The sequence below is a fragment of the Ahaetulla prasina genome, chromosome 8, assembly GCF_028640845.1.
Source record: "Ahaetulla prasina isolate Xishuangbanna chromosome 8, ASM2864084v1, whole genome shotgun sequence".
NCBI classification, from domain to species: domain Eukaryota; kingdom Metazoa; phylum Chordata; class Lepidosauria; order Squamata; family Colubridae; genus Ahaetulla; species Ahaetulla prasina.
This window is the reverse complement of record NC_080546.1, coordinates 94,134,334-94,147,926: the sequence shown is the minus strand read 5'-3', so window position 1 is coordinate 94,147,926 and position 13,593 is coordinate 94,134,334. Positions and strand designations below refer to the sequence as shown.

The 13,593-nt window shown below is 48.0% G+C and overlaps 1 protein-coding gene across 8 annotated transcripts in view; it reads left to right on the top strand.

Moving 5' to 3' along the window:
* Positions 1-13,593, top strand: part of SH3TC1 (SH3 domain and tetratricopeptide repeats 1) — a 32,699-nt gene that overhangs the window by 17,152 nt on the left and 1,954 nt on the right. For 7 of the 8 annotated variants that reach the window (XR_009156360.1, XR_009156359.1, XM_058193574.1 and 4 more), the window contains exons 6-16: positions 966-1,104; positions 1,238-1,311; positions 2,770-2,974; positions 3,311-3,438; positions 4,126-4,167; positions 4,529-6,211; positions 6,847-7,027; positions 8,897-9,047; positions 9,866-9,988; positions 10,113-10,263; positions 12,519-12,715. Coding sequence is in view for 6 of the 8 variants with exons in the window: in XM_058193574.1 (XP_058049557.1) it covers positions 966-1,104; positions 1,238-1,311; positions 2,770-2,974; positions 3,311-3,438; positions 4,126-4,167; positions 4,529-6,211; positions 6,847-7,027; positions 8,897-9,047; positions 9,866-9,988; positions 10,113-10,263; positions 12,519-12,715 (3,074 nt within the window). In the remaining 2 variants the exon portion in view is untranslated. The remainder of the gene's footprint in view (positions 1-965; positions 1,105-1,237; positions 1,312-2,769; positions 2,975-3,310; positions 3,439-4,125; positions 4,168-4,528; positions 6,212-6,846; positions 7,028-8,896; positions 9,048-9,865; positions 9,989-10,112; positions 10,264-12,518; positions 12,716-13,593) is intronic. The other variant, XM_058193579.1, reaches the window with a different exon arrangement.

The window sequence follows — 13,593 nt, the reverse complement described above, 5'->3', positions numbered from 1 at the left end:
GTTGGGCTCCCACATAAACAAGGAGCGACAAGAGGTCGATGAACCATGTCCTTGCGGTAGTCCAAGACACGGCAGCCCTCCAAGGTGGCTGAGTAAGCAGGAATCCTGGCTCAGAATTGGTTCCCAGTCAGCTCCCAAGCCTTTCCTTGGGGAGGATTCACCTTCTGGATCCCTCTAACACAAGCCCGACAAACTGCCTAACCAGCGGCTGGCTCTACTGGGTGGAGGAGTAGCAGGAAGTGAGGTCTCAGAAGGGACCCTCCCTAGTTCTTTAGCAAGTAAAAGCAGGGGAGGGGGGAAGTGCTTTCAGTCGGGCAAGACCCTGTTACTGTAACTTACATTAAAGGGAGTGCTAATACCCAGGGGTGAAATCTAATCTTCCTTACCGGCTCGGAAATGCACACGCTGCGCGTGTGTGCGAGCAAAGCAAGTGTGCATGCACGCATCACATGCACGCGCAGATCTTCTGCAATGCGCAAAACCTTTTGTGCACGCGCAGAAGATAAAAACACATTACTTCCTGGTTAAAACCAGGAAGTAATGAAACCCCAGGCGGCTGGTGTCGCCGGTGGTTCGGTGATCACTACTGGATTGCCGAACCACTGGCCATGATCGCTACCAGATTACGAGATCCGGTCAGAATTGGGAGCATTTCACCCCTGCTAGTCCTCATGGTTTTGGTTTCCTCTCTGGACTGCCTTGAGGAGCTGTGATATCCCGTGTCTAACGGTTGTCCTGGCTGTAGCTTTTCCTCCTGTCTCCCAAGGTTATTCTCACAGCCCGTCCCGTGGGGTAGGATATGTTTCTGCTCTGCCTGGGGAAAAAGAGCTACTTCAATCATGGGGTCTCTCTCCTGCCTCCATTCTCCCTCCGACCACAATGTTACTCTCTGATGCACGACATCCGCATCCACAACTGAAGAATGTGCCCCGTGTTTCATGTGCTGCTTCCCCCCCCACCTTCAGGTGCCTATTTGGGGTTTTGTCCTGAGAACGTTGATGCAGCCAATCCAAGAGCCATTTGCCAGGTGGAATCGGCAGCTCTAGAGGAAGTCCGGAACGGCCACACCACCGATGTCTCGGAGCTCCCCGTGCCTTTCCATCAGTAGGTACCTGAGTTCCCTCGCAGGGCTTCCCTCTGTCTGAACAAGAGAGAGCTCCAGGAGTTGAGCTCATCTTCAGCGCATTGCAGTGAAGCCATTGATGGCTGGTTGAATATTACTTTCTTCAATTTGCAGATGGTTTCTGAAAGCAAACGCAGCATCTGATGGGTTGGCCTGCATACCTGCACTTCCGGTCACAGATCAAGCGGGTAAGGAGCGATAATTAAAATCGGATTTTTAATTTCTGCATCTGTGACTTGAAGAGGTCCCTTCAACAGAACATGTAAATGCCACCCGTTTACTCAACCTCCTGGGACGGTGATGGGATTCCCTTGGCCTCCTCCTCCTCCTTCAAACCCTCTGATCCCCTCTCCTACCGGAGTTGTTTGCCAGGAAATTCTGTTTAAAAAAGTGGCTCAGACGGATGAATGAGAGAGAGAGAGAGAGAGAGAGAGAGAGATGGTTTCTGGGAAGACATCAGCCAGCAGGAGAGCTCAAAAAAGCTCACTTGACCCTGGTTGCAGATCTTCAGGATCATAAATGAAAGAAGTTCAAAGCTCCTTGTTGGAGAGAGAGGTTTCCAGAAATGGATGAATCAGCCCCTATTAAAGAAGGTGTTGGAGAGACACTCTCAGGATTGGCTGAGAAATAAAATGAGTATCCTCGTCCCCATCCTGAGGGTCATTGGATGAGACTCCCTTCCCTGGATCCAGGTGGATATTAAACAGGCTCAGGGGGAGCCTTAAGACCCGCAGACCCTCAGGGCCCACTCTCTTCTGCCTAAAAAGAATCACTCCCTTCAGATCTACTGCACAGTTGTGTCCTCTCTCCTCCTTTGTGGTGATCCCAAAAGATCCCGTGATCAATAGTATCCAGAGCTGATGAGGGATCAAGTAGCATCAGAACTGTCCCCTCCTCCATCTCCTGGTCCCACCAAAGTGCTTCCTGGAGCATGAGTGAGGTGGGTTCGGTGGGTGACCTCAGGCCTAAACCAAGGCTGGGAAGGACTTAGATGCCTTCACAGTTTCCTCTTGGGCTTCTTGTGTGTATACTCCCACCATCATAAAGGGAAGTTTGGAGACCAGTCTCTATCCATCCAGTTTAATGGCTATGCTGGTGATTAGTGGTGTTATGGATGGAAGCACAAAACAGCTGATCCGGGGTGAAATGCTCCTGGTTTGGACCAGATCACCCAATCCGGTAGCGATGGCGGTGGATGGTTTGGAGAACCAGTAGCAAAAATCCCTGCCCCCCCCATGCCCAGCTGAGCCGCGTGATCATCAGAGGTTTTTTTAAAAAATTTTAAAAGCATTTTTTCTTCGGCCGAAAAATTGCTTTTAAAAGAAAAAAAAGCCTCTGATGATCAGGCAACTCAGCTGGGATCGTCAGAGGAGCCTTTTAAAAGAATTTTTTTACAACCACTTCGGCCGAGCCAGGTGGCAGCTCTAGCTGTTTTTCCTGTAATAAATTATTTCTATTTGCTCTTTTTTTCTGGTTATCACCAAGGATATTATAGGCTAAGAAATACGCTCCACTTTTAAGCTGGGTGGGATTAATGACCTCTTATTTCTAAAGGTACTCTCTGTGAAACTTGTAACTTTAAAATTAACTTCAGTGACATGTTATGGTGTCTGATTATGTTGTTTGATGTCTTCCATATCGTCCAGCCACAGGATTATCTATTGCAGTGGTCAGCCACGAGAGCGCTGTGCCGGATGAGATCAGTTTCCAAAAAGGAGATAAAATTGAAATCATTGGCTATTTCATGAAATGCATGCCTTGGTTTGTGGGAAGGCATCTCTCTTCGGGCCAGGTTGGCTTTGTGCAGAGCGGCTGTGTGGAGCCCGAGGGCTTCCTGGCCATCGCCACAGAGTAAGTACCATTCGAGTCAGTGAACGCTTGCCAAGTATCAGGTCAAGTGAGGCAGAAAAGGTCCTTCCTGACTTGTGTTGGTGATCAGGAAGCAGATCTCCTGGCCACCATCTGGGTCCCCTTCCCTGCATCACGGAAGACGGGGGATGGATGGGACCCTTACGATTGATCAGCAGAATTTTGTTAAAATAATGAGAGTTTTATCTTCTCGTCTCCCTTTCCCCCCTACTTTTCAGGCTGCCTCCTTGCTCCTTCTCTTCCTCCGTTTTTGGTAAGGAGGACTTGCCCTGGAAAGCCATAAAAGTCCTAAAATTGCCCTATTTCCCCCTTTCTCAGACTTCCATACCTGGATCTCTTCCAGGAAGATGGTGATTCTTTCATGAAAGAACAATCCCTCTTGGATAACCTGATCAAGCTCTTGGCACCCACTTCCCAGGAGAGCATTTGCAGCGTTTATCAAATCGGTGAGCGGTTCCAAAGCTTTTGCAGCTCCCTCTCTGTGCAGGACACAGGCGCTGGGCACCTCTTGGTCTTTGCAGTTTGATAAAAAGAAAAACACAAGTGGTCGTATGAACTGCCGAGTTATATGTTATTTACATTTCATTAGCCTCCAAAGACAAGGAACTGAATGAGCATGAATTTAAAGATTCTATCATTTGAATGCTTCAGCAGGGTGAAGCTCAAATGAGAATCAATTTAGTTGGAATATGAATTTCTTCAATTTCAAAGGATTTAGCAGGTCATTTCTCAACTTTTCTGTGCTTAAGAAAAATTGGAAGGCCTATATTTACTGACACTGCAATTACTTCCAGTATGTAGAGCTGTGCGTTACCATTTATCTGAAAGGAAGCTGAGCCTCAGTTTAGGATGATGTGGGGGAGGGGAGGGAGGAAAAAAACGAAAGTATAAGCCTACATGATAACTTGGTGTCGTAAGGTTCTGATCTCCATACTTGGAAATTTGTCATCACCAACCCAATAAATCTGTGTGTGTCCAGGCCCAAATTTGGCATCCTCGGGTGAAGTCACCAGGTTGTTGCAGAGTTCCCAGGATGGGAGTTCGAGTCTCTCTACAGTATTAGGCCTCCCAAAGTAGGCAGTCAATAAGCCAAACATAGCCTGAATGATGCTCTCATTTGTCTCATCTTACAGATGCACAGAATGACGTGGGCCTTCAGAAACCTCGCGAGGAAGGTAAAAGGTGTAAATATTCAAGACGGAGGGAACATTTTAGTTTTTTTAAAATGTAAAACAAGGTGGAGGAGGAAACAGTGGCCTGACATGATGCGTGATGGAAGCTTTACTTGGTACCTTTTATATCTATATCTAGTGAAGATGTTTAATGCAGGTATCTAATGAAGGTATCTTTTATATCTAGTCCAATGAAAAGAAGGGCTGGGGTGACACGATAGCCGTGTTTCAATATTTGAGGGGCTGTCAGAGAGAGGAGGGGGTGAAGGCAGGACAAGAAATAACAGGTGGAAACTTGTCAAGGAGAGAAGCAACATGGAACCAACCCTGGGACTTGCAGTCTTCGTCTTTCTGTGTCTTTCAGAAATGCCCCCTTCCTTCTTTAATGAAAAGGAGAGTCCAACTCCATGCAGAGCGGTGCGGTCACTCATGAAGATGAAGGACTTTCAACCGACTGAAGATAAGAAGCAGCAGCTGCCCACCTGCCACAGGCAGGAGACCCCACCTTTGCAGAAGCCATGTTTCTCCCTGCGCCAGGATGGTACTTTGGAGCCAGAAATTCCTGATTCGTTATTGTCGTTTTTGAATCAGGAAGGCTATGAAGATGGCTTTGGGCGCCTGTATGACTCTCCATTGTCCTTTCTCAAGATGTCCATCCATGATGATGCCACGGAGGAAGAGCTGATGGATTACTTGGCTCGAGCTCGGGCAATGGCCAGACAAGCCGACCTGCCCTGGGCCACGATGCGGCTGTGCTACCTTCTGGGAAGAATGAGTGTCCGAAAGTTCAAGCTGTCTCAGGCTCGGGTGTATTTGGAAGAAGCCCTGTCGACTCTACGGGGGGATTTTCATGACCTCCGCTTGGTAGCCACTCTTTACACCCATCTAACAGGCATTTACCTGAAACAGAAGAATGTGGAGAAGAGCGCTTCTTTCCTTGACAAAGCTGCCTCTTTGCTGATGGGCCTGGCCAGCGACACGGACGGTGCAGAGATGGCGCTGGAGATCTTGAAATACGCCCTGAAAAGAGCCGTACTCAGCCAGAGCAGAAACGCCGAGGCCAGGGCCTGCTTCCTGCTGGCAAAGCATTGCCTGCGTTTCAAGCAGGGGCAGGAACCGGCCCCCTTCCTGGAAAGGCTGCAGCAGCTGCTGAATATGGAGCAGGGGTTGCCCAGCGGCAAGGGGTCCGTGGACTGCTACTTGAAGCTTGGCCAACTCTATAGCCAGAAGTGCCTGCCACGCCTTGCGCTCAGCTGCGCCAAGGTGGTGTCTTCCCGCAGCTCCTGTTCTCTGCTGGAGCTGTTCAGGACCATGGATTTGGTGTTAAGGAATGCCTCTAAAGTCCACAGTCCCACACCTGGTGGCCAAACACACCCCTCCCTCGTGGCCTTTTACCTCAGAAAACTGCTTCACGCGCTGGAAGGGAGCAGGGGCAGCCAGAAACTGTGCAGCGTCATTTACTACGAACTTTCTCAGCTGCACAGCCGTTACAAGCAGTATGAAGAGGCCATCGGCTACATGGAGGAGGTTCTAGAGCTGAACACAAGTGCCGGAGTGGTGGAAGACACCATTAAGCACTTCATTTTCCTCAGCTGGCTCTACATCCTCCATCAGCAGAATGACGCGGCTCTGTGCATTTTAAACACAGTCGCAGAATCCCCCTGGAGCAATCGCCAGCAGTTGGGTGTCATCCATAACATGGCGGCCATTAGTCTGAGACGGAGGAATCAGCCCAGGCGAGCCGCGGAGAGCTACTTCAAAGCTCTGAGCATTTCCAGAGAGACGGGCAGCGTGGCTAACGAGGCGGTGGCTTTGGCCAACTTGGGCATCTTGTGCCTGCACTCGTCTGCCCAAAGTCTGGGGGAGCATTTCCTGATCAAAGCCATCCAGCTCTTCTCTGAACTCTCAAGTGGAGAATGTGGGGGGAACTTCGTGGCCATCCTCCTCCGGCTGGGGCAACACTATGTCCGTGGGGCTCAGAAGGAGAAGGGGAGGAATTGCTATGAGTGGGCCTTTCTGGTGGCGATGGAACGCGAGGACGTGGAAGGTACATTTATTTCCCAGGTTCACAGTTAGGATAAATGATGCCGTGCGGCTTTTTCCCAGCTATCAAGGCGAAGTGCCCAGAGGAGCTAAGCTGAATATCTTGTGGCTTGAGGGCATTGCTCAGGTTTCTTTTCTCCACAGACACGCATTTCAAAGCAGGTCTGCTGCCTTTGCTTCTACCTCTGCTATGACCTGGAACCATCAAGGGACAGAAGACGCAGGAAGAGACGGTGGAAGCTTCTGCCTCTTCCTCCTCCCCCCCTTCCTCATTCCTATTCAATACCCAAATTCTTCAGATTATGGTTTGAGTAGGGCTCTGTGTAGAGTAAGATTGAGTTTTATATGCCTTCTTCCTTCTTGTGTTCAAAATTAAAATTTGCTTTTAAGAAATGGTGACCTTTCACAAGCTGCCTAGAACAGACAGGAAATCCCTAGAAGCCCAAATGCTCTTTGGTGATACCCTAAAAAAGAGCCTTTGTTGCTTATTGATGTGATTCAGGCAGTTCACTGCACGGAAAATGACGGCCACACGTAAAGGGCTGCTCTTCAGGCTGGGGAAAAGCTGTGTGGGGCCGAGGGCACCTTGCTATTGAGAGACCTTGTGGCATTAATGGGCCAACCTCTCCTCCTTTCTAGGGCAACTCCAGGCTGTCCAGCACCTGTGTCATTTCCACAGCACGGTTGTCCCAGATCCAGCGCAGTGTGTCCTCTACAACGAATATCAGCTCACCCTGGTTAGGAAGATGTCCGACAAGGTGATGGAAGGGCAGGTGCTAGAGACCATCAGCCAGCTCTATCTGTCTCTGGGAACAGAAAGGTAGGAACTGCAACGCACGAGATTCCAATGAAGAGGTTTTGTCACTCAGCCACTTTGTTAGTGAGCTGGATACAAAAAATGCCCTTCTGCAGGCAGAAGAGGCTCTCTTCCCCTCGACAAAAGGTTACTTTATCCCAAGAACAGGCCTCCTTCTTATGTCTGGGATCAAAGTTTCTATCATCGTCAGTGTTGTGGTCGGCCAGCAGTCTGTGGAGCTGGTAACGGAGTCGGACAGTGATGAGGCTGAGGAAGAACAAGGGCCAGTCCTGGAGGCTGGGGAAGGCCCGGATGAGGGCTCTGTGTTGGAGGCTGAGGTGGGGCTAGGGCCATTGGGGAGTGATGTGCGGACTCCAGAGCCTCCAGAGGCTGACAGTAGTGAGGCAGAGGAACAGGAAGAGCCTGTTCCTAATGCACACATGAGAAGAGCTGCCAGAAGGCAAGAGCAGCTCAAGCAAAGAGGACAACTCAGGAGTAGGGCCAAGAGATGATTGGCCCCTCCCATAAGGCTTAAAAGACCAGCAACGGCGTTTGGGCTCTTTGCCAGAAAACAACATTGATAGCTTTGTCTTGTTGCATTTGTTTCGTATCAGCATCTTCTGAACTTTTGCCAAGAAAGGCCTTTGGCAGTTTGCCTAATTGGACCAAGGTTGGTATTAAGGCTGAGGAATTGTGTTGGGAAGAATTTGCTTTAATTTAGTTTGGACTACACTGAAAATGAATTAATTCTCAGATGTGCTAATAAAGTTTGTTTGTTTTTACATTGACTGAGTTTCCTACTACCTACTTGGGCCTGGGTCACAACAGTCAGCCAGTTTACCCTGGCCTGGCCTGAGCTCTGCTGGACAAGCAGCATTGTTCAGCCCTTCCCCATAGTTGCTGCAGGATGCTTGCATTCTCTCTAAGGGGGGGTGGTGGTGGTCAGGCATTTCAGTCATTCAAGTTAAGTGACCCACAGAAACAGGCTTCTGAGAGTGGCGGTGAGAAGAGCCGGATTCTGATACTGCAGGGAAGGCCCTGGAGGATCTCGGCCTGCCTCCTTCTTTCTGACTTTAGGAGCTTCATGACGAGCAGAATTTCAGCTGGTGGAACTTTTCTAAATTCTCTCATACTGAGAGCTCTGGGTGCTCCATTTGTATCCCTGTATGGTGCAGGAACCATGCTAGAAAAAAATTCCACCAGCTGGGAGAGATTGGTCGATTGCAGTTCTGCATTGAGGATCTCTAGGGCTGGTGTTGATGATGTGACTATAGATCTGGTAATATTTCTGTCCAAGTGTTGTTAGTTTATTCACAGTCTCCAAAAAGATTCTAATCAGAATGGTTTCTGCAGATGACAAATAGATATCAATGGTGTATCTGATGATAAGAGGGAGAATATCCCACAGTAGGTAGAGCAACTGGCTCTGGGTGCTAACTCCATAAGTTAGCAGGCTGTAATGGTGATAGTGGGAGATTTGTACTTTCAGACTTACAAGATTGATATATGCCTTTCAGGTAGATCAGACAGGAAACACAACTGGATAAGTAAGCTAATTCTGCTTTATTGTAAAGCTACATCCACAGGATCTTGCAGTTCTAAATGTACAATTCTCCCCCCCCTTCCCCCCCCCATCACTCTCAAAGGTGCTTTTTTCAAATGGCAACTGGGCTGTTTTCTTTAGCAATGTTTCTCTTCTCATCTAAGAAATGTCTTCAGTTCTGAACTGATTGGGAAGCTTCTCAATCATGATTTTGATTTCATGGGTTTCCTGCACATGGCAGAAGGTTGAATTAAAGGATCCAGAGTGGATCAAAATAATCTGTTGTTGGTCCTCAAAGGTTTTGAGAATAATACAAGGTCAGCCAAATGGTGCTTCTCCTTCTCCTTCAGGGCATGCCGGTCTGCTCTGGACTACCTCAAGAGGAGCCTCGGGATATTCATTGATCTTCAAGCCAAAAATAAGGAAGCTCAGGCCTGGCTCCAGGCAGGAAGGATCTATTATGCACTGCGGGAGAATGAATTAGTTGACGTTTATATCCAGGTGAGAGGAATGATCTAAGGATGTCCCTGAAACTGACCTTTTCCTCAATTGTTTTAACTCAAAAAAAGAAAAGATGCTAATTTGGTTGTTTTTAAAATGACCTATCTAACAAGTAGGAGATGGGTCTTTCAGCCATATCTTGATGCCCTCTGAAATTTACTAAGTTTACTTTTCTCAGGAAGAGCAAATGTTCTTACAACTAATTATTTCCATATATCTCAATATATGAGAAAAGTAAACTTAGTAAATTATTTTCTAATAGAAATATACACTTTCTAGCTCTATCTCCCTTTCACAATTTGTAATAGTGTTCCTCTCATCAGAAGTGTCTATTGCTCCTTTAAATTCTATCCCTTTCAGTTGAAAAATTGCATGTAAGTATGCTCTTCTCCAGACAGCCGGTTAGAGGTGGGAATCTCATTGTAGATCAGGTCCCACAAACACAGGCTGAGTCACCCCTCACACAGATTCTTCTAGATGCTCTTGTCTAGACCACCTTTTCTGTGGTGCCTTTAGCATCTTCAAGATGTCACCAAGCCTTGGCTGAAAGGATGGCAAGTTTTGTGGCTGTGATTTAGGGTGATTCAAGAAGATCTTCTACATTTCCAGCAAAGAGGAAATGACCCAGTTCTTATTCAAATGTAAAATGTGACATCAGAAGAGGTGGCTGGCGGCAGCTCTAATTCCATAAGGTCTATTTATGGAACACTGGAAAAAGAAGGAAGTGGATTACAAGCAGCTTTTGGCTGTGTACTGCTTCTGTTTGAACGGTTCCTTTTTATGTTGCTCCGTCTGGTAGAACCCTCCTTTCCTCCTAGGTTGCTCACAATGCTGCTCTGAGTTCTCAGGATCCCAATTTAGAAATGGAGATGCTCGAAGCCTCGGGAGACATATTTTTCAACGGAGACTGGGAAAAGGAAAGGGCAGCGGCCTTCTACAGGGTGGGTATCCTCTTCCCACCCTTCGCCTGGGTCGTCCTTGAGAGGTTGGGCAGATGAGGCTGGGTGACGCCTTTGTGATGTTACACTCTGCAAGACGGCCCTTTGTGTCCTGCTCTTGTTTTAGGACAAGGCTCTGCCACTTGCCATGAAGGCCAAAAACGGCAGCGCTGAGCTTCGCCTCTTCAACAAGTTGGTTGGGTTGTTCTTGACCTTACAGAAGTATGAAGAATGTCTCGGATACGCCCAGACGTCATTAATGCTCAGTGTTGATTTAGGTAAACCTGTCTAGTGCATTTCTGAAAATCACTTGGGGATGTCAATGAAGACTCTCGGTCATCCGGGCAAAGATGTCTGAAGGGTGAACCATGGCAACCAGGCTGGTTTTTTTGTTAGCTTCAGATGTTTTATTGCTCATCCAAGCAGCTTCATCAGTCAGAGCAAGTCAGTAGGCAGAGTCTCCTTGGAATGTACCAACTCTTGCCCCACCAATCTCTAAGAGGTTTCCTCCCCAAAATGCATTGCAATATGTTAATTAAGTCATACAGACAAAGGTGTCTGAAGGTTGAATCCTGACTTCCAATGACTCTCTGCCTACCTGACTCGCTCTGACTGATGAAGCTGTTTGGATGATCCGTGAAACGTCTCCCGCTAATAAAAAAAAATTAGTCTGGTTGCCCTGATTCAACCTTCAGGGTCTTGGGGATGATTCAGAGTTGCAGAGAAAGAGACATAGCATTGGCCTGGTGTCACTGCAGTCCCCACAAATGCTTCCTAGGTGCACAGAAGAGTGGGAAAAGGAGGGCTGAATCCAGGGACTGACAGCCTTGTCCAGAGGCTCTGCAGGGTGTGCTCAAAGAGGCCCATTTCATGGCCACTGGGGTTCCTTCAAAGCTTCCCCTGCTTTTCATGGGACCACAGCTGCAGACATCCTCGCCCCAATTGCCCCAATCACCCCAATCGCAGTAGGAGAAGCTGGGAGCAAAGTCTTCAGCCTGTAGGCAACGGGGGTCTGGCAGGAGAAATTGGAGAAGGGCAGAACAAGGTTGGGAGCTCCTTGCAAAGGCAGAACATTCCGTGAACTTTACTGCCTTGTTATGGAGAGTCCCTGCCATCAAATCTTGAAAAGAGCTCTACTAGAGGAAATCTCTTTGAGGAGTAAAATGAGTGGAAGACTCAAAAAGGATGAGTAGGCCTCCTTGCTACACTGGGGTGCAACCACTCTTTGGGCTTATTTTGTTGATGTATGCAAACATTTGTATGCTGCCTGCTCCATAGGACTCCAGGTGGCTTATAATACGGTAACAGCAAGTTATTCCCAACCAAGTGGCTAAGGCGACTCTGCCACTCTTCACCCCCAAATGTTGCCAATGACCCAATGCAGGGAGCTCCAGACTGCAGGGCTAGCATTAGGGTTAGCATCCTCCCCTCCACTTCAGAGAGGGTGGGGACCCTTGGCGTTCCCTCCCTGAGAGAAGGGCCAGAGGGCACCGGGCCTTGCTGGGAGGGACAGCCTGGAAGCTCCTGGCAGTAGAGCGTGCATAAGCGCACCCGCGTGCCTACCGTCCCTGTCGTAATATTCCTTTTTACTTACTCTTTTCATGTATCCAAATTGTGTTTATACTTTTACCTGTTATATATGATTGACAAATAAATAAATAAATAAATAAGGAAACATTGGGGCCTTTGAGGCAATGGCCACACTGGGAATTGATCCTGGTAGCAACCCAGTGACTGTGGCAGCAATGTCCCATTGCTCTTTCTGCTGTCCTCACTGGCAGCCAGCCACTGTCGTTCAGACCAATTAAGAGGAATGTGCTGAAGTTGTCTAATGGTCACAATTATTCAGTCATCAGAGCATCCCAGCTCCATCCAACTGCTGAATGTCCTTCTGAAGCCTGGCCTAGTTATAAAGGGAGGGAGTGAAATTAACACAAGAAATCTTTGGGTTCCAAGTGTAGTTTCTAAAACAGAAGTTAAATCTCTGCCTGTCAAAGCCTTACACAGATTCGTCATTCTTCATGAATAGGTTAGAAATTCAAACTTGAGGATTTTAGACTTCGTCAGAGTTGACGGTATTTACATTCGCAATTCACTTGAGACTGTTTTTCCTACAGCCTCTACTCCCAACAGCCCAGCCCCGTATCCCAGGCTGGACAAGTCTTGACGCAACATCTCAAGTGTCAGTTTTGGAAGCTTCCAAGACTGTTTGGCAGCTAGAATTCTGCCAAGCAGGCAAGTCACAATCCAAACTATTCTGGGAAATTATGCTTCCTGTCATACTCTGTAGAAGCAAACATAGTGGCCAACAACCCTTCTCAAGAACTTTGATGAATGTTATTGCAGCCATCAAAGCTGGTATCTCATCACAAGCACAGGGCCACATCCTACATTAGAGACATCGAGGTTCTCCTGGTGGCGTATTTTGGGTCTGCTGTTCACTACCAAACCTGGTGAATCAGGACCATTTCTGATCTGCTGCCTGCCGTCTTCCTCTCTTTCATGGCTGGTTTTCTCTTTGCTTCTTGGCTAGGAGACCAGTTAAGTGAGCGAGTGGCCTACCACCGCTTGGCGGTCATCCACCATCACTTGGGGCAGTGTGAACTGGCCGAGCACTTCTTCCTCAAAGCCGTTTCCCTCTGCCCCTCCCCACTGGAATTTGACGAGGAAGCCCTCTATTACGTCAAAGTGTACCTTCTCCTGGGAGACATCACCTTCTACGACCTGAAGGTAGGACAGGAATGAGCACCTGAAGATGGGAAATCCATTTTGTTCACCTGGTTGTGGAATCTTTACTTAGGAAGGGAGACCCAGGAGAACAGACCAGAACAGGAGAAGCTGGGATGGTTTCAAATAATCTATGCTAAGTGTGGCTTTTGTCATGTTTTCCCCAAAATAAATTGGAATATGTTACCAGAAAGGCAGAGATGCACAAGAAGAAGCTCACCAGAGGCCGGTCTATACCTCCCAAGATCATCTTCTTCTTAATGGCAGTTTCCCTGTGTCCCTCTCTCCTCCTTAATTTGATGAGGAAGGCTTGCTGATTTAGAGGACTTGGACTGTGATGGTTTTTCCAATGATATTTCCCGCAGTAAATGCTGCCTCTGTCTTCCCCTGTGCATTGACCCCTTTTTGAAGAATTTATGTAAAAAAGAAAAAGAAAAAGTGAGGCAACCAAGTTGCAGCTTTCGGGCCACAGCCTCTTGCACTCAACTGTGCAGAATGTTTTTGTAGAAAAAAAAGGCTCCTAATTTTAGATGAGGGAATGTGCCATCCTCATTAAGCTGATGTTTGTTCTTGCACACCTATACAACCCCCCCCAGCCCCAGCCCCTTCCTACATCCTTTGCAGGCTCCTCTCCCTTCCACCTGCTTGGGAAGCCAGGAGAGTAGCCGTTTGTTATCACTCTTGTGACACCCCAAACAGAAGTGAATTGCGGAAATTAGACTCATGAACAAACCGCGGGAGAAAAGGAAGAAAGCGGGGGACAGCCCTGAGGGGCTGGGATGACTGGAGTGACGCCATGGCAGGCAGACAAGGGGCAAGACCAGGGGAACTACGGGGAGGGTCAGAGCGCGGAATGAAGCAGCTGGAGGCGGCAACACAGA